Genomic DNA, 27,374 nt, shown 5'->3' on the forward strand with positions numbered 1-27,374 from the left:
GAGAAACTTCTCTCTATATATACTTTCTTCCTTTGTTCTCTCTTCTTCTTTGGTCTTTTTTCTCTCTCCTCTCTTTTTTGTTATTGCCTGCAAGATCATACATCATGCAATAAGAGGAAAAATAAGATAAAATAGGAGAGAGACAAAAGGGGGGATCAGGTGAAGATCATGCATCATGCAAGAAGAGGAAGAATAAGAGAAAATATGAGAGAGACAAAAGGGGGATTGCCTGCAAGATCATACATCATGCAAGAAGAGGAAGAATAAGAGAAAATAGGAGAGAGGCAAAAGGGGGATAACAAAAAAGAGAGGAGAGAGAAAAAAGACCAAAGAAGAAGAGAGAACAAAGGAAGAAAGTATATAGAGAGAGAAGTTTCTCTTATAACTTTGCTTCATGACAACTTCACATGCTGGCGCAAAGCAGCCTAGCATTCATTTCATGCATAAAGAATGCTAGTTATTATTATTATTATTATTAAAATAATAATAAATATTAATAAATTTCTAAGACAATAAGAATATGTGGAAAACAAAAACAAATATAAAAATATAAATAAATGAAGAGAGAGAGAGAGAGAGAGAGAGAGAGAGAGAGAGAGATGGCGCGAAGGGCGAGTCTCACTTGAAGAACTGGGAGAGTTAAGAGTCGTATGAGAAGGATGGCGCATGATGACCCGCCTATCTCCTTGCTAAACGTCACGGACGACAATATAAGCCAACTCAAGAGGCTTAACACAGTCCTCTTTCCTCTCAATTATCCGCAGACCTATTATGCTGCAGTTTTAGCCTCCGGGGATTTCTCCAAGCTAGGTATGGAAAGATTGATCTCCGTTGCATTTCTGCAACTTTTGTGTCATTGTTGCTGTTTACAATCAGGTTTCTTGTATATGTAGACTTTACATTTGTTAATACCAGCTTGAATAGCATATGTAGACTACGCATCTCCTAATGTCAGATTGAACAGTGGCCATTGCATGTCACGATAACCGAGCGCTTAAAATCTCAGTCATGATCATACCAGTGTGCTGGCTGTAGGTTTTGAGAAGTCGTGCTTTTAAATGATGGCTCCTTCAATATTTAGGGACTATGGCTATCTGAAATCCATGAATCATCGCCATATTTAGGTCTTTGTCTCTCATTTTGCAGCATACTGTGAGCAGACATGTGCTGGATCTATCACCTGCCGTCTTGAGAGAACATTTGGTGGCAAACGCTTGTATATTTATACATTGGGGGTACTTGCTCCATTTCGAAGACAAGGAATAGGTGTGTATTTGTTTTTAACATCTGCATTAGTCGGGACAAATGGGTTTTATGTCAAATACTGAAAATGTCCTTTCTTTGGACAAAAAGTAATGCCTAACAATCTGACATTGCAGTTAGGTCAAAGGATGTTCTCTGCAAATTTTTGTATAAAGAAATCAAACTTGGCATTCACCATCAATTCTCATTTGTTTGAACACCTTTGAAAAGGATTTCCCTATTGTACTACACTCGGGCACTGGCCTCATACATGCTTATACACCAGGCAGAGGATGGAACAGGCGGGGGGAAAAAGGATCACACAAGAAGCAGATTGCATGTGTAATGCCAATGAAACATAGTGAGGCAGGTCATGGCGAGGACATGCAGGGTTGGGTAGCAGGTTGTGTTGAAATGGCACAGTTTTTTTTTTAATGGAAGCTGAAATAAGAAGTTTGTTGACAGTCAAAATTATGATGTGGTATGTGATCAGCAACACATTTTCTACTTCACCTTCTATTCATGCCAACTGCGAGGAGTAGTGAAGAGAGATCTAGCCGACAAACTAGAGTGTCCATGAGATCAGCAATCCGGAGTGTTTGTTGCGGAGCACGGTTGATGGATTGATTGACGATAGGCATGTGGCAGAGAAGAGCTATTTTAGATCGGAGAATGAGGTGGGCTCTTTGAGTTGATACTTATACAAATCTTCATTAACTGCTGTAATATGGATTTGTCAATTTCTTTTGCCTTCTCGGATTCTCTCATCTTCTTGAGTTGTGCAATAGAAGTTCTTATAGTTGGTATTAAAGCCAACTCTCTACAATAGGCAAAGGGCAAGTGATTCAAATGATGTCAAAATTTTTGCTTCTTCTCTATAGCAGGTTATAGGGGTTTTCTTTTTTTGACCATGGATGCTTTGTACATGAACCTTGTGATGCAAGTGGGGGAAGCACGAGGGCAGCAAAGACGATGCACTTGGAGTGGTATTACTTTGCCAAGAGCTCACTGTTCTTGAAAGAGAGATGACTTCTTGTTTGATGGTTTCTTGGCTTTGAGGAGGGGTTGTCGATATGGGGTGATATGGAGCAACGGTTGGAGCGGTTACCAATTCCAAATTTAGTAAATGAAGAGTTTAGTATGGCGGCTTGTGGTGCAACACCCCATGAGCTAGCAATAAGAGGGCTAGCAAAGTTCAACTATCCCTACCATGAAGTTCACATGGAAAATCAAAACATGTTGGATGGGAGCACTAACCTACTCCTTACGTTTTAAATACTTCAATCTTTCTCCATGGTGTGCCTTGGACCGCCTTGAGTGTCTTGGTCCACCTTCTATGCCTATTCTTGTCTTTCCATCTCTCTTGTCGAGAAGGAAAAAGCAACAATGGCAAAGAAAATAATCATTGTGAAGTTCAATGGCAAGCAAGACGGGAAGCTTGTCTACACTTGGGTAAAGGAGGCGAATAGTGTCTTATATTGGTGTGGCATATGGAGGGATTCAAGATTTTTCATGTTTAGTAAACTTCAAGATGGAGCGGTTCTATGGTAGGAGTCGTACATCAAATCACATGTAGTGAGTACTTGGATTCAAATGTATTCAGCCATTCTTCAACACTCTACTCTAGCAAGCTGCAAATTGTAGCAACAAGAGGAGTGGATTTTTAAGCTCAACTCCCCCTCTTAGGCCCAAAGTCAATGTAGCTAGGACATTGGGCAAAGGAAGCTCATTGACTGCCTAGTGACCTATCAAGACTGTAGAGGCGATGGTTATCTTACCAAGGGAACCAAGTGATCACCCTAGAGAGACCAAGGCATCGGACAAAGGGTGCTCATCGGCCATATAGTGGTCTACCAAGTCTTGCAAAGGCGGATAGAACCACATTGAACTTTTTTTTTTGGAAGTATTTTAAATCATGGTTTTTATCCTATTGAGTAATTTGTATCCTTAGAGGAGAATAAAATGTAGGGTTAGACCAACATATCATAAAATGGACAAGCTATCTTGACCACCTGTGGGTGTCGATGATGAAGGATGCTATGGTGAATATGTGGGGAGAAAAGCAAGGGAGATAGAAGGCTATGGAATATGGTGGATCCAGAGTTGACCGCTATTTTATAGAGAAGAGATAAATGCGCATAGATGCATGCTTATAAGAATAGAATGCCAATGCATGGGATAATGCAAAAGGCAATGCAAAATATCACGCTCATGCAAAATGCTATGCAATGGTGTCACTTGGATAGTATCCTCTTGTTCACTTACCCAAGAGCACCTTTACAGTCATAGTTTATCTTGTTGATGCAGAGGATGCTACAACAATGCAAAAAAATAATAATGTCAATGAAGCAACCTAGAATCAAAATCTTGCCACCACCAAGAGAATAAGACTGTCCCCTCTCAAAAGTAGAAGACAAAGCCAGAGGGAACCCCCTCTTGCTATCAAGTTGAAGTAGGAGAGGAAGCACCATGCTAATTTGTGGTAGAAGATACTGTTGAATCCGTCGGTTGACCAGCTTGGTTAGGATATTTGCAAAATTATTTGACAATGGCACAAACTCTAATCGGATGGTGCCTAGCTCAACATGTTCTTTGGTGAAGTGATAATGCATGTCAACGTGCCTTGTCGACGGATTTAATGATGGTGCTATTAGCTAGTATGATAGCACTTTGGTTGTCACATAACATGATGATCGGGCTTGCACATGGAAAATGAAATGCCACCAGCAAGCTCCTCAAGTATACATTCTCTGTGGTGCCATGGAAGAGTGCTTGATACTTTGCCTTAGTAGTGGAAGCAGCTATTGTCTCTTGCATTTGGCTTGATTATGAAATGGGTGTGAAAAAAACTGCTAGGGTTTGCACTGAGGACACACAGAGTGTACGACCACGACAGAAACACAAAGAGACAAACACAGACATAGAGGGCAAAACTCAAACCCTAAACGCAAAACTCAAAACTCAAACACAAACAGAAGAAGGGAGAGAGAGAACACAACTTTGAAGTGAATGAATGCTGTTAATGAGTGTAAGAGTGTACAATGTGCTCAAGGGTAGAGCAATGTCGGAGTGTGATGTCCACCGGAGACGCATCCCAAGTCTGTGACCACCAGTCGAAGTGTAGGAGTGCTGAATAGTGAATGGCAGCAGGCTGGTCACCAAAATGCAGTAGTTTGGAGGTTGGAAAGTGGTAAACGCAGCAGTGTACCACCGATCAGAGGTTGGAAAGTGTGCACAATCTGCTGAAAACAGCAGGCTGAAACAATGTCTGATGTGTTTGGCGATGACTGGATGATCAGATCGCAACAGATGATGATGTCACCAACAGCTGACGTCAGCATGGATGAAGGCGCCGACAACAGGAGCAAACACAGATGGAGTGGCAGCAGCCTCGAGGGTTGGATAGCCACGTGGGAGGATGCTGATGGCTGAAATCTGCACGTGGAGTGAGAAACGTGCACAAACGGAATAAGACTGAATGGGGGCAACTTATCTATTTATAGATGTGGAAGGGTGCCCCAAAAATTAGGGTTTCCACTGAAGTCTCTCGAACCGCTTCCCGTTTTAGGGTTTCCATTGAACTCTCTTGAACCACTTCCCGTTTTAGGGTTTTTACTTTGGGAGCAGTGCCTAAAGAGTAGATATAGCCACCTTGGGAATGTAGGGTGATCGGATCTCTTACCTAGTGAAAACTTTGCAAATCTAAACCGTGACCATAAGTGAGTCCATAAGAATAGGTATCGAACATATCTTGATACATGCAAACAAGTAGTCCAATGTGATATTTTAAATGCATTGAAATGCTAACTAATCAAGGATATTGAGTATGATGATAAGAGTAGTTTCCTACGGTAGATCTATGTGTGTGCTCATCGAAGGGTTTACCATGGGAATCCTTTGTTAGTTTGATATTGAGATCTACAAACATGGCGATAGTTTGTGTTTGATTAGTGTAAAATTGTTTAGCTATCTGAAGTATATACTTCTGCTGAGAGACAAAAATGGAAGCCCTAGATCTAGCTATCTCCATCCCCAAAAAATAGGACATTTGATAGAGGTTAGTCATCTCAAGTGTAGAACTAAGTTGGGTCTTAACATCTACAACAATAGTAGAATTTGAGCTTGTTATGGAGTAAGTAATCAACATACCATTAAGCTATAGCTTACTCCCTTTAGATCATATGTATAAGTTTAAGTCATAAGTGGTAGAATAGAAGCCATGAGTTCAAAGGAACGCGTCCATCTTATAGAACCAAGATTGTAGTGCTTGCTTCAGTCTGTAAAGGCTTTTTGTAAATGAAAGTCCATATCTTTATGGTCCACAAGAGAAAATCTGGGAGGCTCCTCCACATAAACTTCCTCCTCTAGATAGCCATTCAAAAAGGCGCTTTTGATGTCCATTTGATAGATGTGCCAACCTTAGTGTACAACTAGTGTGACTAAAAGGTGGATTGATGACAACTTTGTTATGGGTGTGAAGGTTTTCTCATAATCAATGCCATGCTTTTGTTGAAAACCTTGCATTATAAAGTGAGCCTTGTATTCATCCAATGTTTCAATAGCTTTCATTTTAGTCCTAAAGATCCACTTAGTTCCAATGCCTTCTTGTGGCCTAGATGATCCACCGAGGTTCAGTTTTGTTTCAATTGATGCTCTCAAGCTCCTTTTCCATGGCGGGGATGCTTTAGAGTCTCTTGCCAACTCTCTAGCTTAGAATGGGTTATGTAATTTGCCATAAAAATAGATGCAAACATGGATGTAGGTGCAAGTTGGTCAGATCCTCTCAAGCCCTTTGGGATGGAATTTCGTGGAAGTATCCGTGGATCTCACATGGTTTGCTGGTATTGGTAAGGTCATAGGTTTCTAGGAGGCTTGGATACGGAAGACTCTATAGGTGGGTCAAAAGTGGATAGTAGATCGAGCTTAGACATGCAAATCAGATGACACCATCTTTGATGAAGTAGGCTAAGGAATCAGCTTTAAGGCCAATATAGTGGGCTCTTCGGCTAATCACCTTGTTCAAGGATTGAACAAGCAATAGGCTATGGCCTTGGAGGAGCAATGTACAAAAAAACGAGAGATTAGCTCAATTAGCTCGGGGATTGAGCTTTCCTATCTTATTATTAGGAGTGTGCATGTAGGCACAGACACTCCAAAGACTTTGAAGTGGGAGATGAGAGGTTGAGTGTCAAATAATGCCTTGAAGGGGTTTTTTTGAGGGACATACAATCAAATATCAGTGGAGGATGTACAGTGATGTGTTAATAGCCTTAGTCTATAGATGTGCAGGGAGCTTTGCTGCGGACAGCATAGAGTATATCATATTTATCATTGTCCGGTTTCTACACTCTATGACTCCATTTTGAGAGGGGGAGTTGGTAGAGGTGAGCTAATGAGAGATGTTGTGCTCATGTAAGAACTCAAAAAACTCATGGGACAAAAGCTTACCACCGTTATCACTCTTTATGGTTTTGATATGATTACTAGTTTGACTTTGTACAAGACGCATCCATGTAGAGAAGTATGTGAAGGCATTGGATTTGCACTTTAGAAATACACTCACATATATATCTAGAATAGTCATCGTACAACATGCCATTAAGGGCATTAGTGGATGTTAGCTCATAAAGATCAAGGGGTTTCTTAGCTCTATGTGTGGTTTGTTGGCGGAATGGCATGCAATGTTACTTCCCAAGCTGACAGGCTCTATAGACATTCTTATATAGTTTAAAGCGTGGAAGGCCCTCAACCACCTAATGGCATGAGAACTTGCAAAGAGTCATACCCAAGATGTCCAAAGCATAAATACTAGAGATACTCATTTTTTGTAGGTTCCCATGTGGTGGATAAAGCCCATGAATGGTGGAACCTAGAGTTCTTGATAGTTGGCTTGGCGGCAAGGAATGGAGTCATCATATAGAGGCCACTAGGCTGTAAGATTGTGGTCGTAGTAAAGAAGATTGCTCGCCCCAATTGGCAAAGCTACCGAATAGATAAGAGGTCCACCCCAAGCTTGGGGACATATACACATTGTCTAGTGAAGCAAGATCTTGGCCCTCATTAGCATCAAATGTAACACGATGTAGACCATGGATCTTGACGAAGAGTGGTTTTCATATTGGATATTCTCGACTATAACTTATAAGGGTCCAGGAAACAAAAATGTCTTGGATGGGGGTCATGTGATGGGTGGCTCTAGTATTTGGAGTTGAGAAGGAAATTGGTTGTGATGACTGGCTGATGGTAATGTGGATTTGGGTTGTTCGTTGCTCTTGATTTTGGTTGCCACCACCTTGCCTCCCTTGCTAGGGGTTACCTGGTTGAGGGTGAGGGTTTGAGTCTTGGATTTTGGTTGGGTGCCTCTTACCTTTGATCGACACTCCTTGTCAAAACGGCTAGCCTTTGGACAATATTGGCAATACCTATTTTTTAAAGGTACATTTTGCCACCTGGATTTGAGAGTAGATTGGGTGTTTCCTTGTGATTCACTTGATCGGTTTTGTTTTTGGTTTTATATCTTCTTGCCTTGCCCTTGCCCTTGCTACTCCCTCTTAAGAGGTGGTGGTAGGAGCCCCCTCTAAGGAGAATGTGCAATGGAATTGATTGAACAACTGAGTGTAACGCAGTAGTGACACTCAAAATCATAGGACATTGCCATACTTGGCTGTGAAATCACTTGCTGAATGAAATTGAAGTATTTCGTTGGTAGCTTGTTCAAGAACAATGTGACTCGGTGATCAAGGGACTTAGAAGTCCCTGTGGTGAAGAACTCGGTGACTAAGTGTCAATATTCAGCCAGCTTGACCTAGAGGACATTGTGGTTTGTGATTCTAAACTCTTGGAGCTCATGGTCAAGATTTATAGGAGGGGTTCTATCCCGAGCCACGTAGCGGTGTGTCAAGTGTTCTCACTGCTCAAATGCAAGGTTAAAGTGCTATAATTGTGAATGAAACACTGGGAGTAATCCTTGCATCAACTCAACAATGGTAGATGCATTTCTAGCTTTCCAAGAATGGACAACCCCATATGGAACAAGATGAGGGTTTGCTTGGGGTTTGAGCTCTTGTACAATGTCCTACAAGTTTTGAGAGTCTAGGACAAGCCTCATTAGGTTTGACCAAGTAGTGTAGTTAGACCCATTAAAACGAGTCTTGTGAGTGAATGCATGCTTGATTGACAAGGAGGAAGAACTATGAGGTGTTGGGTAAGTGGGATAAGGTGGATAGTAAAGAGAGGGAGATGGGTAGGTAGGAATAGGTTGTGATGGTCCAAAAGGCGCTGTGTGAGGAGGCACTGGGACTCAATAGCCTTGCTCGAGGCACTAGAACATAACATGTCTTGGTCTATTAGGTAAAGCCATCTGGCAAAATGTGGTACTAATTGATCCATACTTAGGAAAGCTTGGGAGGGTATCCCACACTAAAGCCGGAAAGCATGTAAGGTAGAGGTTGAGCCTCCCCCATTGGTGCATCTGCATCACTTGGAAATGAAAAGGTTCTAAAGGATATGTTTATATATTTGAAGAACCCTCTAGTGTGTTGTATGCATAGAAAATGTGAATGATAATGTAGTGGAAAAAGTGGGTGTGATGGGTGGGAAATTTAATTGAGGTGATGATATGTGAGTGGATTCATTAAATTGATTATTTGAAATTAACCTTTGAAATTGAAACGTGGATGAAGATGGAAATGAGAAATGAGATGTTTCACCTACTTTGAATTGACCTTGAGAAGTAAAAATTGAAGGAAGAGCAGAAGGAAAAGTTATAGAAGGATTTACAGATTGTTTCTTATAAGCACCACTTCTTGCATTTACATAATGATGTTGGTTCTCTTCGGAACTTATACTAGTGTGGATTGATTGAACAATTCCTTCTCCCTTTTGAGTATCACCAAAGTCTTGCAAAGAAGTAGGGACTTGAAAAAGGGGTAGAAAGTAGAGGCTTGTACTCTGTGCTAGTATCTCCAATGGAATGGCTTGTCCCACAGAGTATCCATTCTTCCTACAGAATTAGTAGATTTGTGCATTGCATCTAAAGGGGATAACAAAGGTCTACCTTCTAGTAGTTGTTGAACCTGATGCATAAGGATAAGATCGTACTCAGCTCGTGTAATCTCATACGGTCTATGGACCTCATGGTAGTCCGATGTCTCTCCTCTTGTATCAGATCCTGTTAGAGATCACAGCCAGCAGGCAGGCAGGTCAGGCAGGACCAGTCAGACAGTGTGCAGTCGGACTGCACAGTCGGACTGCCACGTGGCAGTCCGACCTGTGCAGGCAGTCGGCTGCCGACAGGGTATTTCTGGCGCCCTATTTTTTGGCAGATTCTGGCTATAAATAGCCGACATCTTCAGCAGTCTCCTACACTTCTCTGCTCACAGATTACAGACCGGTGACACGCGCAGATTCCGTCTCTGTTCGCAGATTTCAGACAGGAGACAGTGCAGACTGCAGCGGACTTTGAGGTGAACAGCAGGTTGCATCGTCGAGGTGGAGACACGCAGTCCAGCGCACTGCGCCCGTGTATATATCTGCATATCTTTGTATTCAGCACACTTTATACAGCAGATCTTCATCTTCCACTGTCTCTTTCTCTCTCTTCTCTCTGCGTTCTCTCTCTCTCAGTCCTACACTTCCGCATCGCTGCACTCTGACACAACATATAATACAAAAAGCACACAACCATCCTCGGAAGTGTGAACATAAAACTGCGGATCGGCCTTGGAACGCCGATATCCCAACTGAAACTGGAGGAACGAATCAATCTTCTCATTCCATGCGCACGGAGCCTGCTTGAGGCCATACAAGGCCTTCTTCAACCTGTAGACTTTCCCATTTGAAGATCCACAACCAGGAGGTTGCTCAACATAGATCTCCTCCTTCAAATCACCATTGAGGAAGGCCGACTTCACATCCAACTGGTAAACAGGCCATCTCCTATGGCCAGCCAAGGCAAGAACAGCTCTAATGGTTGCCATACGAGCTGTGGGGGCAAAAGTATCATGACAGTCAATCCCTGGGCGCTGTGCAAAACCTTTAGCAACAAGGCGAGCCTTGTGCTTATCCAAAGAACCGTCGCTAAGGTATTTGGTCTTGAAGACCCACTTGACGCCAATCACCTTCTCGGAGGTGGGCTCTCGATCCTGCATAACACGGGTCATCAAACAATAGTTAGAGCAAACAAGCTCCGCAGAATGTGCCTGGTGCCGCCGTGACCGCCGCGGACCATCCTGTAGTCCCCACTTCTCAGGAACCCCCTCGATCCCTGAATCACGGAGGCCGAACCTCCCCTCATCTCTCTCCATCAGGAGAAGACTCTGGAATATCCACCGGTGGTAACTCCTCAGGGGTGACCGGTGGAACAGTAGACTCTGTGTCAGAAACAGAATCATAATCAAAAGGCACGAGCTCCAATGGAACTGTAGAAGGAGCCCAACTCTCCCCTGGATCTCCAAGAACGGGATGCTCCTCACCCGTTGAGATAGCCGGAACCTCCACAAACCGCACATCGCGGCTAGTGTACACATCCCGCTTGACGGGATCATACAATCGATAGCCTTGGGACTGGGAGCTGTAGCCAACAAATACCTGTCTTCGGGAAGGTGCTTCAAATTTATCACGGTGAGCCTTGGGAATGTGAACATAGGCATCACACCCAAAGACCCTGAATTAAGAAACATCTGGCTTTGTCCCAAAGTAAGCCTCAAACGGGGTCATCCCTTCCACGGCCGAAGTAGGGGATCGATTAAGGATGTGGACTGCAGTAGCCACAGCCTTGGCCCTCAGAACCTGAGGGGTCTGTCGGTGCTCCATCATGGTGCGCGCCATCTCGATTACAGTGCGGTTCTTCCGCTCAAGAATGTCATTTTCTTGAGGAGTGTTGGTATTGGCAAACTCCTGGTGAATTCCTTTATCTACACAAAACCGAGCAAACTCATTAGAAACAAATTCACCGCCCTTGTCGGATCGCAAGGTCTTCAACTTCCGGCCCGATCGGTTCTCCTCAAAGAGAAGCCAATCCTTGAAGTGTGAGAAAGCTTTTGACTTTAATGCCAAAAAGTAGGCCCATGTCATCCTGCTGTAGTCATCCACGATCAACATGAAGTACGAGCTCCCACGTAAGGACTCATTCCTCATAGGGCCACATAGATCCGTAGATACAAGCTCCATCGGTGAAGTAGACCACCGCGAAGCTGTGTGGGGAATGGCATCCCTATGCTGCTTCCCCCGTATGCAGGAGACACATGGTTGCTGGCTCACCACTATATCCGACAACCCTCGAACAAGCTGTCCACGTGACGCCCTTCGAAGATGATCATAGTTCAGGTGACCAAACCGAGCATGTCATAACTCTGACTGTGACTGAGAGGTAAGAAAAAGAGTAGAGAGGGCGGTGGAAGACTTCAACTTATAAATGCCGTTCTCCTCATATCCGGATGATAGAACCTTCCTCGATCCACGATCAAGGACTCGCACCGTAGTATTGTCAAACTCCACCAAAAGGCCAAGGGAGCAAATCTTATGAACTGACAGGAGATGGTACCCTAAGCCTGGTACATGCAAAACCTTTGAGGTATGGGTACCACCTCGTCTATCTGGAATAAGCTGCATCTTACCCCGACCTGCAATAGATACTGAAGAGCTGTCTCCAACGAGAATCTGCCCACGCGAGGGTCGCAACTGGGCAACACCATCTGACGAAGGAGTCATGTGCCGGGAGGCACCACTATCAACGATCCACTCTCGAGCTTGGGGGGCCGTCATCGCAGCATCAGAAGCATTCGGTGAAGCGTCCTCAATGACAGCTAGATGAAGAAATGCAGTTGATGAGGGTGCAGCCACCGCTCCAGAATCCTTAGTGTCCTTCTTGTTGGTGTCCTTCTTGTCTTTGTCAGGGCAATCCTTCTTCCAATGGCCAGTCTTTCCACAAATATGGCATGTGGAGTCTTTGTCCTTGTCCTTGTCCTTGTCCTTCTTGGACTTGTTATCCCCCTTCTTCTTCTTTTGGTCCTTCCCTTTCTTCTGAGAGGCTTGACCTGTCAGCGCCTCCGACTTGGAAGCATTCTGTCCCTTTAACTGTTCCTCTTGGTCCAAGACCATAGGAACCAACTCTTCCCACCGAAGAGTAGACTCTCGCCCCGAAGCAATAAGGGCAGAGTAAAATGTACCGAATCGTGACGGCAACTGGGACAATAGTGTGATCGCCATGTCTTCGGAGGAAATCGGCTTTCCCGCATTCTGAACCTGCATCTGAAGCTGCCTTAGCTTGTTAATGTGCTCCCGCAGCGAAGAAGACTTGTTTACGGACAAGGTCCGCAACTGTACCTCCAAAGAAACCCGCTTCATAAGGGTCATCCGATTGTACATTTGATCAAGCTCCAGCCATATCTCTCGAGCCACCGTCAAGCGCTCGATGTGAGCGATCACGGCTGTAGTACATGATAGAAAGAGAAAGGAACGAATCCTGGCATTCAGTTTGTCCCAATGAGACTGAGCCTTGGCCAATTCCGCACGAGCATTGGAAGAGAGTTTGGACTCATCTCTTACCGAGGGCCGGTCGATCTCCTCCTGTACCAGCTCCGCCAAATCATAGGACTCAAGGATGGCCAACATCATGACGCGCCAAATGCGGTAGCTGTCGTTGTCGAGCTTCTGATCTGCAGGAAGAGCCGGTAAGACAGGCACCTTCCGGTCCATAATCGACTGGAACTCCAAGTCAATCTCTGTAGACATCTTCACCTGTAATGCCTTCACAAACGCAAAAGCAGCCCCCTCTGACTGTGAAAACTCAGCTTGCTAAGGCTCGTCCGCGTCCTGAACCTTCTTCACCCGCCGGAGGCGATGAAAAAGCAAAACCTGCACTTGTAGGCTGAAAACTCAAACTTCCTCTGCGTCAAACAGCAGTAAACAGCAGCAAATCCACCACCTGGACTCCTTTCCTGTGCGCCCACACTTGCTTCAGCCTTGTTTCAAGGCGCAGCCCTCCTGTCTGCCCTCAAACACAAAAAACGCAAATTTGTGTCGCGATGGAAACTCCTCTTCAGGTTGTTTCTGCGCTCAGTCAGCCCTCTAACACTGCTCTGATACCATGTCAGAGTGCAGCGATGCGGAAGCATAGGACTGAGAGAGAGAGAACGTAGAGAGAGAAGAGAGAGAAAGAGAGTGGAAGATGAAGATCTGCTGTATAAAGTGTGCTGAATACAAAGATATGCAGATATATACACGGGCGCAGTGCGCTGGACTGCGTGTCTCCACCTCGACGATGCAACCTGCTGTTCACCTCGAAGTCCGCTGCAGTCTGCACTGTCTCCTGTTTGAAATCTGCAAACAGAGACGGAATCTGCGCGTGTCACCGGTCTGTAATCTGCGAGCAGAGAAGTGTAGGAGACTGCTGAAGATGTCGGCTATTTATAGCCAGAATTTGCCAAAAAATAGGGCGCCAGAAATACCCTGTCGTCTGCATTAAATGCAGCCGACTGCCTGCACAGGTCGGACTGCCATGTGGCAGTCCGACTGTGCAGTCCGACTGCACACTGTCCGACTGGTCCTGCCTGCCTGCCTGGCTGTGATCTCTAACAGTCCGATGTCTCTCCTCTTGTATCAGATCCTTACGAAGCAAGCTATGAGGCCCACTCTTGCTCGGGTCTTTGCATGGAGAGTTCTAGAGACTGAAGCGGTGTAGAAGTGTTTGAAGTCATCTTTCCTCTGTGGACTTGTTTCTAAGGCTGACTGCATTTGAGAGCCCGAGGCTGCTTGTCAGCCAATTTTGACTCTCTTTGGCTATATATAGCTAGTGACCACTTTCGGGCAGATTATTCTCTTCTTCCTCTTGCAGGTGCACACTTTGACTTGGCCATTCTTCTTCGGCATTTGTGAGGGCTGCTGGCTGCATACTCTGTCTTTGTTTTTGTCTTTGTCCTTGTCACCGTCATTGTCTTCATCACCGTCACTAGTGCTGTCATCATTTTCTAGCCTAATCCGGTGCTCTCATTGATGCTTTGGGTTGTGTGCAGGGATCCTCCATTGTATTCAATATTCATTTCAAATTTCTCTTCCCTCTTGCTGTCTTTTCTCTTCTCCTTTTCTCTCCATGTTTGTGTTCTTCTTCCATTGTGCACTCTCACATGGTATCATTGCCTAGGCGAGGGCATAGAGGTTTTCTTCCAAGAAGACCATCCTATTGTTGAAAAGGCAAATTTTCAGCCTGCTGTTTGCTGCAGAAAACACAGTTTTTTTTGCATTTTATAGGTGCTTTCGACAAAGGTGGGACATGTACAACTATTTCCTTGCAAGTATAGTTGCTTATTCTCTGTGTTTGGGTTCTTCTTCAGCCAAACGTGACAGCTTTAGTGTGTTTGCAGGTTTAGAAACATGGAAAAGTACTAGTTCCAAGGCTTTGATGGCTCAGATGAGGAGTCTATTCGTACTCTCTCTGAGAGGTGGCGTGATCGTTGGGAAGATCAAAGGTCCCAACCCCGTTTTGAATGGGGACCCTCTAGTGCTAGTCTCCCATAGGTCCCATCCTGCTGGCCCTAGGATACATATGATGGTTCCATCAATGCAGGTGTCCATTCTCCTTTCTTTGCCCTAAGAAGACCGGTTGGATAGATCAAATTATTTACTCTGGTCTTGTAAGATGGAGTATATTCTAGACACCTTTGATCTTTGGGAGTTTGTTATCCACCCTATTCTGTGTTTTGGTGGACCTAAGGCACTTGATGGCAAGCCAAAATCCTTGTGCTAATGTTGAAATGTCATTCCGTTCAATAGACTTCAACTCTTGCTCCATGGCCTTTTGCCAATGATCAAACTATAATGCTTTCTTTGCTGACATCGGCTCCCTATCTTGCATGGTATGGGTCATCGAACCATAAAATGAACAAGCTCAATGGAATGCGCTTGTCTCCTTCAAGATCTCTGTAGGCTATCTTGTGGCTATTGCTTCTTAGGAAGTCCCTCAATTTGTGCATCACGGAGTGTCTCATGAGCCCAACGAGGAGGTTGATACTCCCCTTGCCACTTCGCTTTTACCGAAGTCTTTGGAACACCCATTGGTAGGGAAGTTGGCAGAGAAGCAATCTCCTAATCTATAGAGGGAGGCTCAAGAGGCGTAAGCTCCATTGGAACTAGCTCAGGTGTCCTCACCTGGATCTACAAGAATAGGGTGCTCCTCACCCACTTTGAAACTAGAAACTCTATGAACCACACATCTTGACTCTTGTAGATATCTTGTGAGATAGCATCATATATCTTCTAAGTTCTATCCTTGTGATTGAGCTGTGGCTAACAAATATCTATTTCTTGGAAGCCGGCTTAAATTTATCCGTTTGTTTCTTTGGAATGTGAACATAGGTATAGGCATCACATCCAAACACCTTGAAACAAGAAACATCCGGCTTTAGTCCAAAATATGCCTTAAAAGGAGTCGTACTTGTAACGGTAGATGTAGGTGACCGATTTAGAATATGATTTGCAGTAGCCATTGCTTTGGCCCAAAGACATTGAGGCGTTTGCCGATGCTCCATCATAGTTCAAGCCATCTTGCTCACATTCCTATTCTTTTGCTCCAAAATGCCATTCTCTTGAGGATTGTTTGTGTTAGCATAGTCTTGATAAATTCGTTGATCTATACAAAAATGAGCAAATTCATTGGAGATAAACTCTCCACCTTTTTTGGATCTCGTTGTCTTAAGTTGCATGCCTGAATGGTTTTCCTTGAAGATGAGCCAATCCTTAAAATGTGAGAAAGCTTTAGATTTTAGTGCTAGAAAATATGCCCATGTCATCCTATTGTAACCATCAATAATCAACATAAAGTAAAGACTTCCCTTGAGCAATTCTGTCCACATCCAGCTGCATAAATTTGTAGAAGCAAGCTCCAAGGGCAAATTACATCTCTATATTGTTTACCTTGATGCAATATATTCCTTTCGCTTTTGCTTCCCCTTCTTTTGGGAAGCTTGATGTGTAAGAGTCTCAGATTTTTGTGAATTTGTATCCTTTAGTTGTTCCTCTTGGTCCAAGACCATAGGAACCAACTCCTTCCATTTAAGGGATTCCATCCTTAAAGAAATCAAGGTGGAATAGAATGCACTAAATGGAGAGGCAGCTGCGATAGCAAAGTAATTGCCATATCCTCGAAGGATATTGACTTGCTAGCATTTTGCACTTGTATCTGTACTTGTTGAAGCTTGTTCACATGCTCCTGCATGGAAGGGGACTTTCTTGGATTCAAAGTCTGTATCTGCACCTCCAGAGAGACCCTCTTCATGACAATCATCTAGTTACAGAGCTGATCTATTTCGAGCCATATCTTGTGAGCATTGGTAATATGCTCCATATGGGCCATCACAATTGGAGTACATGAAAGAAATAAGAAAGAACGAATGGAGTCATTCAACTTGTCCCAGTGGGCTTGTACCTTCAATGATTGTGCTTTCTTCAAAGAAGAAAGTTTGGAAAGATTTGGGGCCGATGGACGGTCAATGGCCTTTATCACGAGCTTTGCCAAATCATAAAGACTCCAAGATGACAAGCATCATCACCCTCCAGATGTTGTAGTTCTCTCCATCTTGCTTTTGATTGTGTGGAAGAGGTGATAACATGGGGACCTTTTGGTCCATAATTGCATCGAACTCGTCCGGGTGCATGGTGGCTTGCCTTGTCGTGGCCACCCGGCTTATGGGCCTCACAAGCCCAAACTAAAGAGCCACCACTTGAGACACTCCCTCGGGGAGACAAGCGACGAGCTTGAAGGACGACGGAGACTCCACCCGGTCACTTTTGAGGCGAGTGAGGAAGCAGGTGGTGTCATGTAGCCAAGATCTCACGCCCTAATACCAGTCGCGCAAGGGAACTCTCTTGCTGCACGAAAGAGTCCGGTGAGCCATGAAATCGCTCTTTCCTTTGAACTTGGTCTCAACTTGTGTAACCACGAGGTGGGTTCAAAATACGGCGGTGCCATGATGCACTTATTCAAGAAATGGGGTAGCGCGTGTGGTGACATGTCTGATGCCTACACTTGCCCTATTGCAAGGGAGTATGCGGTGATGCATTTGATATGCGTGTACACTTGCCGCAGAGGGGTGTACTGTGAATATCGTGCGTATTTTACTCAGAAATGTAAAAAATGGCAAAGTCTTCTCCAAGGGAAACTTAGGCTAACTCCGAGTACCACAATGGGTCAATTAAATCGTTGGGGGCTTGAGGAGTTGATGTTGGGGATGTTATGGCTGCAGGACAGTGTCAAAAGCCCAAACTAAAGGGCCACCATTAGAGACACTCCTTTGGGAGACAAGTGACGAGCTTGAATGACGACAGTGACTCCATCCGGTCACTTTTGAGGTGCGCGAGGAAGCAGGTGGTGTTGTGTAGCCAAGATCTCACGCCCTAATGCCAATCGCGCAAGGGAACTCTCTTGCCACGCGAAAGAGTCTAGCGAGCCATTAGGTTGCTCTTCCTCCTGAACTTGGTCTCAACTCGTGTAACCACGAGGTGGGTTCAAAATATGACGGTGCCATGATGCACCTCTTCAAGAAATGGGGTAGTGTGTGTGGTGACATGTTTGATGCCCACACCATGTCCTATTGCAAGGGAGTATGCGGTGATGCGTCTGGTACTCGTGTACACTTGCCGCAGAGGAGTGTATTGTGAACATTTGTGCGTATTTTACTCAAAAATGTGAAAATTGGCAAGATTTTTTCCATCTCCAAGGGAAACTTAGGCTAACTCCGAGTACCCCAAGATCATTGGGGGTTGGAGGAGTTGATGCTGGAGATGTTAAGGCTTTTGACTACCCCAAGATGGGGCACTTCAAAGACAAGTCCAAGTGACTTGGGATGCCTCTACGGGGGTATCTTGTCATGGAAACCAAAAAGTCCAAGGAGCGATGAGACACGCCAAGTGAAGGAGTTGTGCAACTAACTTGGATGGCCCAAGTGTATGCAGGACCTTCACCTTCTCAATGATACCAACAAGAAAATGGAGATACGCCAAGAGAGGAACTTGTGTGGAAAGATTGGGAGCAATTGAATGGATCCCAGCATATCAATTACTTATTGGTAAAAGGGAAAATATGTGCAACTTGTCATGATACGGAGGGAGCGTATATTGTGAATAATCAAAGGGAGGGACGCAGAATTGCAGCCCTGAAGCCCAAGGGCTAGAAGACCCATAACGGGACGGGAGGACCCGTGAGAATGTCCCGGGCAGGACGACAAGATGCAGCCGAGTGGAACCCTGCCACATTGGTGCACCATGAAATTTGATTGGGTCTCCTTGGGGGAGAGTATGATACCCAACAAGTGGAATGCAACCAACATGTGGCAACTAGGACGAACAAATTGGGATGCCTTGAGTACTGCTTCTGGACCGTGAAGAGTGATAAGACAAAGACGGTGGTTGAAGCATAGACATGATCCGTTAAGGAATTTGAGGGGGGACGGCAACCCCAAGGACCACGGGGTACCGAGGCTAACCCCCAGGAAGGGGGTTGGTCTCAAGGTCCCTAAAATTGCCACGAGTGACAAACAAGATGGATCTCGGGGAAACCAAGGCTAATCCCCAAGGAGTGGATTGATGCCCAGAGATCCCAACGTGCGTCATAGCACTCGCCCTAGGCGATTGGGTTGCAACAGGGGCGGCCCAAACGGCCTATGCACAAGTCCATTTCAGTGGTAAATGAAATTTAGAGATAAATGGACTTGAGCACACATGGTCACGTGCATCTGCGAGGCGCAAGTGTGGGCGAGAACTTGACCTCAACCCTCTAGCAGCTTCATAGGGGTGTTGCTCGCTTGCCGCCTGGACTCGAACTTTTCTTGTGTGTCTGTACAGATTTGGATGCATGAGCGGGTGGGTGGTGGTTCTCGTAATGAGTTCAAGGTCTGGTTCGTGGCTTTGTTGAAACCCGAGACGGAATGGCTTGATCTAGGGTGGAGTCAAGGGCGGTATGCATTCAACGTGTCAAGGAACACGAGGTCCCGTTTCCGACCGCGAAGGGGTGCTAGCCCCTAAGAGGTGACAATGCTCCGGGGTGACGGATTGGACATAGCCTACTCACCAATTCTTAAACCAAAAAGAGAAAACCTGGAGCCGGGTGAGGCAAATGGCATAGGGGTGGGATTGCTTGACACAGTGCCCCCCCCGAACGAAAGTGTTCCTACCCCCCTTGAGATAGTCGTGCTAGCTGGGACTTTGAACCGGGGCAATGGAGAGGGTGGAAACCCTAATCCCCAGGCATACCAAGATCGGAATGGTAGTTCTGAGTACCCGACCAGCGTCGTTACCCTAACGACCCCCTGGAACGGAGGGATTGCGGACCCATGGGGTCCCATCTTTATCCCGTTACCAAACGAGACAGGCGTATTACCCCGCAATCAAGGGTATTATTGTGGGAATAGAAGGAGAACAACGACGTATAACTTGATCGTCACTCGACAAAGCTCCCAAGTGACTAGACACGATGGGAGTTTGAGGAACAGGGAGGGACCTTGTAACAGAACAACCGGTAACGCCTCGGTTGTACACAGAACAACCAGTGTCGGTAACGGTGACACAATAGCCTCTGCCATGATGGGACCCTCGACGCCTCGTGATGAGACCCACACTGTCCTTATGGGGAGGGACAGAGACATGGCCCTAGCATTAAGGTTGACGAGCTTGCGTATGTACCTGAAAGTTGTGATATGGGGGGTTGGAAGTCTCACAGAGCGGTCTTTGTAGGGCGCCTTGAGACGTATGCTATGATCGTATCTATATCGAAAGGTTAAGAAGTGTGATTGAATCAGGTGCTTATGAAATCGGTTTGTGTGTTTCGATATCACAGTCGAGTCTCGTGAATAAGCCTCGAGCATTTTGATTCGTATTAAGGAGGAGTGTACGTTTTGCCGGTGGCAAGCTCGCTTGTCGATTTCTTTCAGAGAACGCAAGGTTGCGGTCACGTCACAGACAAGCCAAGGCCTTGATAAAAGACCCATCTTTGCAAGTTTGAATATCAACTCAGTGCACTCCAAGAAAGGTGAATTGGATATGCTGGCTTGGGAAGAACATTGGCGTGTGATTGGACTGCAAGAGACATGAATTTTCCAAGGCGGATGGCCATTGCGGCTACATGGATACGACTCATTCTAGTGCATGGGCTCGAATAATCCCAACGAGAGAGGATTGGTCACCATAATCTCACGGGATTGCCGAGCATTTGAGCTTTGCCAGTCGACTCCCAATTACCGTCACTTCAATATCTCCTCGAGGCATGCGACTTGCCCATTACACTCCTCGTGTTCACGAAATTTGGCTTGTGCTTTGAGGAAGAACTTGCAATCCTCTAGGGCCTTATAGATCCTAGATACCACAATCGAAGTTAGCACTTTGAGAAATAGTGATATTAGAGATATGCTATGATAATTGTCGGAATTGGTAAGATCACACTTCTTCGAAATGGAGACCACGATGGATGACTCCAATACCTCCGGAATCTTGCCAGACTCGAAAATTGCATTCAATACCTTTAACATCGCTAGCCCATAAGGGGACTTTGGGATTTCCCTCTCTCCACGACATCCATCGTCCTTGTACGCAATCTTGAATACCTCTAGAGGGATGCTGTCTATGCCTGCAGCTTTGTGCCGTTTAAGTTTCCCGAGCACATGTCGGAATTTGTACCACACAATAGGAATGTCCAAGTCCTTAATGTGGGACCTTAGACGCAAGCCTGTATCCATATGCTTCCAGTGGTCAGCATTGTTACTTGTTCCTAGGGGGTCATCGTACACCTTAGAGTAATGGCTTTCCCATATCTTCATGTGTTCAAGGGGTTCCATCTACAATGTTCCAGCAGAGTCTTTGAGGGGTTGAGCTTTTTGCCCACCACAATTTCTGACTCCCACAATGCCTTTCTGGAGCTTCCACCATTTATAAGCCAACCTAGCTCGTTGTAAACCTTTCCCTTTGGCAATTGCACGAGAGAAGCTCTTGTTCTCACTATCAAGACAGGCTTGTTTGGCTTGTTCCCATGTGGAGCAGGGAATCAAGAGCCAAACAAGCCTGTCTTGATAGTGAGAACAAGAGCTTCTCTCGTGCAATTGCCAAAGGGAAAGGTTTACAACGAGCTAGGTTGGCTTATAAATGGTGGAAGCTCCAGAAAGGCATTGTGGGAGTCAGAAATTGTGGTGGGCAAAAAGCTCAACCCCTCAAAGACTCTGCTGGAACATTGTAGATGGAACCCCTTGAACACATGAAGATATGGGAAAGCCATTACTCTAAGGTGTACGATGACCCCCTAGGAACAAGTAACAATGCTGACCACTGGAAGCATATGGATACAGGCTTGCGTCTAAGGTCCCACATTAAGGACTTGGACATTCCTATTGTGTGGTACAAATTCCGACATGTGCTCGGGAAACTTAAACGGCACAAAGCTGCAGGCATAGACAGCATCCCTCTAGAGGTATTCAAGATTGCGTACAAGGACGATGGATGTCGTGGAGAGAGGGAAATCCCAAAGTCCCCTTATGGGCTAGCGATGTTAAAGGTATTGAATGCAATTTTCGAGTCTGGCAAGATTCCGGAGGTATTGGAGTCATCCATCGTGGTCTCCATTTCGAAGAAGTGTGATCTTACCAATTCCGACAATTATCATAGCATATCTCTAATATCACTATTTCTCAAAGTGCTAACTTCGATTGTGGTATCTAGGATCTATAAGGCCCTAGAGGATTGCAAGTTCTTCCTCAAAGCACAAGCCAAATTTCGTGAACACGAGGAGTGTAATGGGCAAGTCGCATGCCTCGAGGAGATATTGAAGTGACGGTGTGTGGAGGGCAAACCAATGTTCGTTGCCTTCATCAACTTCAAAAAGGCATATGACACGGTACCACATCAAGCCTTGTTTTGCAAGCTGCGAGCTTGCGGAGTGGAAGGACGTTGTATAAGATTCATAGAGGGTCTGTACCAAGCTTCTAAGATAAAGGTGAGGGTGGGAGACATCCTTTTCAAAGCCATATCAGTGAAGCAAGGCTTACGCCAAGGGTGTGCCGGTTTCCCCACCCTATTCAACATATTTATCAATGATATTATAAATGAGGGTGACAGATTCGGGGTCAATGTTCTCGGGCTTCGAGAGAAAATTCAGGGGTTGCTTTTTGTAGATGATCTAACTTTGCTTGCAAAATCCATCGAGGAGCTACAAGTAGCATTAAATCGGTTGAATGAGTGGGCCACCAAGTGGGGAATGAGCTTCGGCCTTTCCAAATGCAACGCCATGATATTCTGTGGGAACATGCAATCTCTGAGGGATCGGCCACTTTACTTAGGGACCGAACGGATCGAAGTCTGTGAGAAATACAGTTACCTTGGCATTGTCTTGACTTTTGGGTAGTGAATTCTCAATCGAAATAATAATTTGGGAGAGGATTGAGAAAGGTCGTAAGATTCTTCACGCCTATTAGGTCTTCCTCTCTTTCCGTTCGATCCCTATGTGGACTAGACTCAATGTCTTCAAGGCATGCGTGCTCCCGATACTTACGTGCGGAGCCGAGATCATGGGTGGACATCGTCAGACACTCCTCTAGCCGTTGGAGACAATGGCCGTCACAGGGATGAAATGGATTTTGGGCAAGGGAGCTAAGTCAACTGCGGTTGGGGCAGCTACCTTGTATAAGGAATTTAATATCCCCCCATTCCAGCGTCTTGCGGCGGGCAACGTGTGCGTGCTTGTGCGAAGTACCTGGGACTTAAGACGTGGATTTGAGAGCTGGTGAAACCACCGTCGTTTACCAAGAGAGTACATAAATGGACTTGGTCATCCAGGACCAAGCATTGGCTGGAAAAGTATGTCCTTGAAGCACCTCTACTCGCCGTAAGATATCATGTGTGGAAGAAATGGGATCGACAACACAAGTGTGTGAGGCTCTCCTCCTATGATGATTACAAGTTCGAATGCTCAAGGAACTATCTCTTTTGCACCAATCTATAAGAGAACGCCAGGGTTGCAGAGGAGCGGTTTTTGTGCCTGGCACGATTTAGTGGTGTGAAGATCGTAGACAGCTATCATCACTCTCGTCGACAAACCTGTCCCCTATGTAGCTCCCATGAAGCAGGAACCTCTTATGCACACATCCTGCTTACGTGTCCCACGTTGACTAGTGGACGTAACATGCACATTTCGGGTATTATAAGTGAAGCTTGCGACCTTTTGTCCCGGGGGAGTACCTTAGAGGATGAAGCTATGCTACTCCTTGTTGGGGAGGTTGGCGGGGTGTGTTTTCCCAATTGGGTGAGCACTCGTCTGCACTCTAGGAATGTGGTCCCGGGGCACTGCTTCGTAGCAGCATTCCTCGGCGAGGCAATGCTGAGGTACTTGGGAGCATTATATGCGTGATCCCTATCCTTAAATGGATAGAGAAATGACGACATCCTCCCTTTGCGAACTTGTGTGCAAGCTCGTACTCGTACCAATGATGGCATTGCCTTGCCCAATCAAGTGAATGCTGTTGAGAGGCAGTGTTGGCTTGGGTGGGACGGGACACCACCTTTGAGCCGACGCCCAACCTTGGGGTATGGCATCCCTTTAAGGGAATCCGCCGGGATTGGCAGTTTTAGCTGGTGAGAGTCCAACACTACCTAGGCCCATGAATCAGGGTGCTAGGTGCCTACCCATGTTCCACCTTCTGGGCGGAATCTTCCAAGGACCTTGGTCCTGAAGGAAGTAGCAAAATCATAAGCTAGTGGTATAGGGTTTCGCCTTTGAGTCTGATTAGGCACCCGGCTCAAAAAACAAAAACAAAACATGGAACTCCTCATCAATTTTGAATGACATGGCTCATGAATAAGTAGCATGAAACAAAGGGTAGCCCCTTGTGATGTCAAAAGGGCAGCATGTTAGGGCTTACTTTGCTCTTCCTTCACACACCTTAATTGATGCTAGAGGTGATTAAAAAACAAAACTTATTGTAAAAGGCTGAAAATGCAGCCTTTCTCCTTTGATAGCAAAACCTGAAAAAAAAAAACAGTAAACTTTCTTTCTTTTTTACGCATCTCCACTCTCTTCAGACTTGTGTCAAAGCGCAACCCTCTTGCTTGCCCTTGAATGTTGAAAATAAGCCTTGGTGTCGTACTGAAACTTGCTTCTTAGATCTACCCACAATCAATCAGCCCTTCTATGCTGCTTTGATATCATGCCAGAGTGCAACGAATGGAGAAGTCTATGACCGGACTGAAAGAAAGAGGCGAACGCGGAGAGAGAGAGAGAGAGAGAGAGAGAGAGAGAGAGAGAGAGAGAGAGAGAGAGAGAGAGAGAGAGAGAGCTTGCTTCGGATCATCCCTGGCAGGATTGGGACCTACAAGGCCGTCTGACTTTAAGCAAAGCTTCTGCTAACCAAGTGTATCATATTCTGATTAAAGATCGTCAATGGCTCGTCACCAAAGCGAATGCTTTATGGGGATTACGTAAATCCCGGTCATGGTGGAGGGAAACTGTGATGGCAGGCTGGTTGAACAAGACACCCTTCAAATGTAAAGTTTTTCTTTGGAGAATGATGATTGGTGGTCTTCCGCTTGCTTCGGCTCTCTCCAAGCGATGAATCTCCAATGGCCACTGTTTCTTTTGCACCACTGCTGTGGAATCCGCCCGCCACCGATTTATTTCTTGCCCCATCGCAAAGAAAGTCTGGTTATTTTTGTCGGCTGTTTGGCAAGGAGTGGTTGGTATCACCCTGCGCCCCTTTGATTGGGTTTTCGGGCAGCCCAAATACCCCGCTCCTGCACAGCCACATATGAAGCTCGTGTATCATTTTCTTCGATATTGGGGCTGCTGGCATAACTGGACCATTCGGAATGCTTTTCTTTTTGACTCCGCCTATAATATTCAGCGGCATATTGCGAGGCTTAAGGGCCTCTTGTATTGGCAGTTGGATCTTCTCCGGCATTCTGATTTGCTCTCTAGGGAGGACTTACGTCCCTGGCATAGGGCAATTTCCTCTGCATCTTTGCCATGACGTTGTAACTTGTAGTACTTAGAACCTCTTCACATGATGACTTAGATTGTCTTCATGTATCTTGTAATCAAGTAATCTTGTACTTTTTTCGTAATTAATACAATTACCTTTTACGAGAGAGAGAGAGAGAGAGAGAGAGAGAGAGAGAGAGAGAGAGAGAGAGCAGAACACTGAAGACTGCGGAGTATGAATGCTGAATATTGAAGGAGAATATGTACAACAGGCTAGCAAAGTATTATTGGGGCCGGAGAGCTCTCTCACTTGCAGGAACCTGAAGTTTGAATGCCCCGGGCAATCCAGCTATAAATAGCTAGGAATAAAATAATCAAATATAGCAGGTCGATCAGGCTGAAAACTGACCAACTGCATAAAAAATGAATAAAATAAAATAATAAACTGGAAAATGCAGCGATCACTGCCAGAATGCCATGTGGCACCTGTCCACCCTGCCTGTTTTGCCCGATACTGCACAAGAAATGCTGGTGACTGCATAAAACCTGTCCAACCTGCTCCAAACTGCATAAATCTGCCCTAAACTGTCCTGACACAGCCTATGCCTATCCTGGGAATGACCAAATCTCTAACATACCCAACGCGTGCAAGTCTATTCGAGGGGAAATAGGATGTCTTTTGAAGTGGACATGGAATCCTAGGCTCTCATGGACTGTAAGGTCCTTGTCCTATTGGGTCTTCCCTAGGATCAAAAACTCGATGGTGACAACTATGACATTTGGAAAGTGATAATGGAGGCAATGTTGGAGTTATGATTTGGTGGAGCTTGTAGTTGAATCCATTGACTCTTTGGTAGTCCAAGAATCCTTCACTCTTTCTCAACTTGAGAAAGTGCAGTTGGAGAAAGACTAGGCACATTGGGACAAGTTGAATGCTCACATTCACTTGTACTTGCTCCCTTGTGTGCTAGCAGCCATTGCTCATATCAAGTATTTGAGTGGGGCCGGGAAAATATGGCTGCACTTGTGGTAGCTATGTAACAAGATGACTCCGATGAAGAGGGTTTCTCTGGAGGTGTAGATGTGGACCTTGGAATTGAACAAGTCGCCATCCATGAAGGATCATATTAGCAAATTCTAGCAATTGTAGATGGAGATTCTTAGTGCTAGAAAGACAATCTCCTTAGAGAATATGGCAACGATTCTTCTGTCATGCCATTAGGTTCATGAGTGGATTAAGGATAGTGACACCTCTTGCCATATGACACCCTCCAAGGAAGGGATTGACTGTTTGTGTTTGATGCAAGGTCAAGTCGACATTGTTGACAGGCCTTTTGCCTCGTATGAGGTGTAGGCGAGATGCAGATCATCCTTGATGGTATAGGTGGATTCTTTACATTAGAGGTTCTTTATATCTTAGGTCTTGGACCCCATTTGCTTTTGGTGAGCAATATATGGAGACTAGGCCTTCTTGTGGAGTGTGATGCAGAGTCCTTCTAGATTCTAGATGGCTAAATGAGGATGGTGGTGGGCCATGGGCAAGAGGAACATGGTGTTTACAAGCTAAAGAAGACTGCAACTCTCTCTTCCTATCTGTTTTATTCTCAGACTCAAACCAAGCTGTGGCATGCTTGGTTTGGTCACTTCAACCACAAGTACCTTTGGAGGGTGGCTCATGCATAGATGGTTTGTGGCTTACTAGATGTTGGGGTAAGCCATACCCCTTGTGTATCTTGGATCAAGGGGAAACAACAACTTGATGCAATTCCGAACAAGGTTGATAGGCCAAGGCCCCATTGGAGCTTGTTTTCACATGGAACAATATGATAGAAGCCCCTTGAGGGGAGAAAATATATTGTGCTTATTGTGTGAGAAATGTGCAATCACATCCACCACAGCCTCTTTGTATGGGACAAATAAGGCAAAGAAACAGACTGCAAATAAAGCTTTAGACTAGGTCATGTATGCACGGTTTATTAAAACCATGGTTGTTGAATACCATGGTCCCTTTCCACCTATCTCCACCTACCAATACCACCTACTGTAAGCCTATAAAAGGCACTCATCCCCACACTCATTCAATCAATCATTATCAATCAGTTGTACTTGCATTATGCTTGGATAATATTAGTTGTTCTTCCTTGTCAATGCTTCTACCTCATTATGATTGTCTATTTGCTCATCAGTG

The 27,374-nt window shown here is 45.3% G+C and overlaps 1 protein-coding gene across 5 annotated transcripts in view; it reads left to right on the top strand.

Annotated features, from left to right (window-relative positions):
- Positions 1–580: 580 nt before the first annotated feature.
- The window catches only part of LOC148027203 (uncharacterized), a 33,492-nt gene continuing 6,698 nt past the window's right edge, over positions 581–27,374 (top strand). The window contains exons 1-4 of one of the 5 annotated variants that reach the window (XR_015692942.1): positions 581–810; positions 1,147–1,266; positions 1,529–1,645; positions 1,736–1,919. Coding sequence is in view for 3 of the 5 variants with exons in the window: in XM_087691740.1 (XP_087547866.1) it covers positions 651–810; positions 1,147–1,266; positions 1,529–1,645; positions 1,736–1,869 (531 nt within the window). In the remaining 2 variants the exon portion in view is untranslated. Of the gene's footprint in view, positions 811–1,146; positions 1,267–1,379; positions 1,646–1,735; positions 2,076–27,374 lie in introns of those variants that run through there. The other 4 variants (XM_087691740.1, XR_015692943.1, XM_087691742.1 and 1 more) reach the window with 4 other exon arrangements.

The sequence above is a fragment of the Lygodium microphyllum genome, chromosome 13 (genome assembly GCF_053477565.2).
Source record: "Lygodium microphyllum isolate KBCC chromosome 13, Lygodium_microphyllum_v1.1.10, whole genome shotgun sequence".
Lineage (NCBI taxonomy): Eukaryota > Viridiplantae > Streptophyta > Polypodiopsida > Schizaeales > Lygodiaceae > Lygodium > Lygodium microphyllum.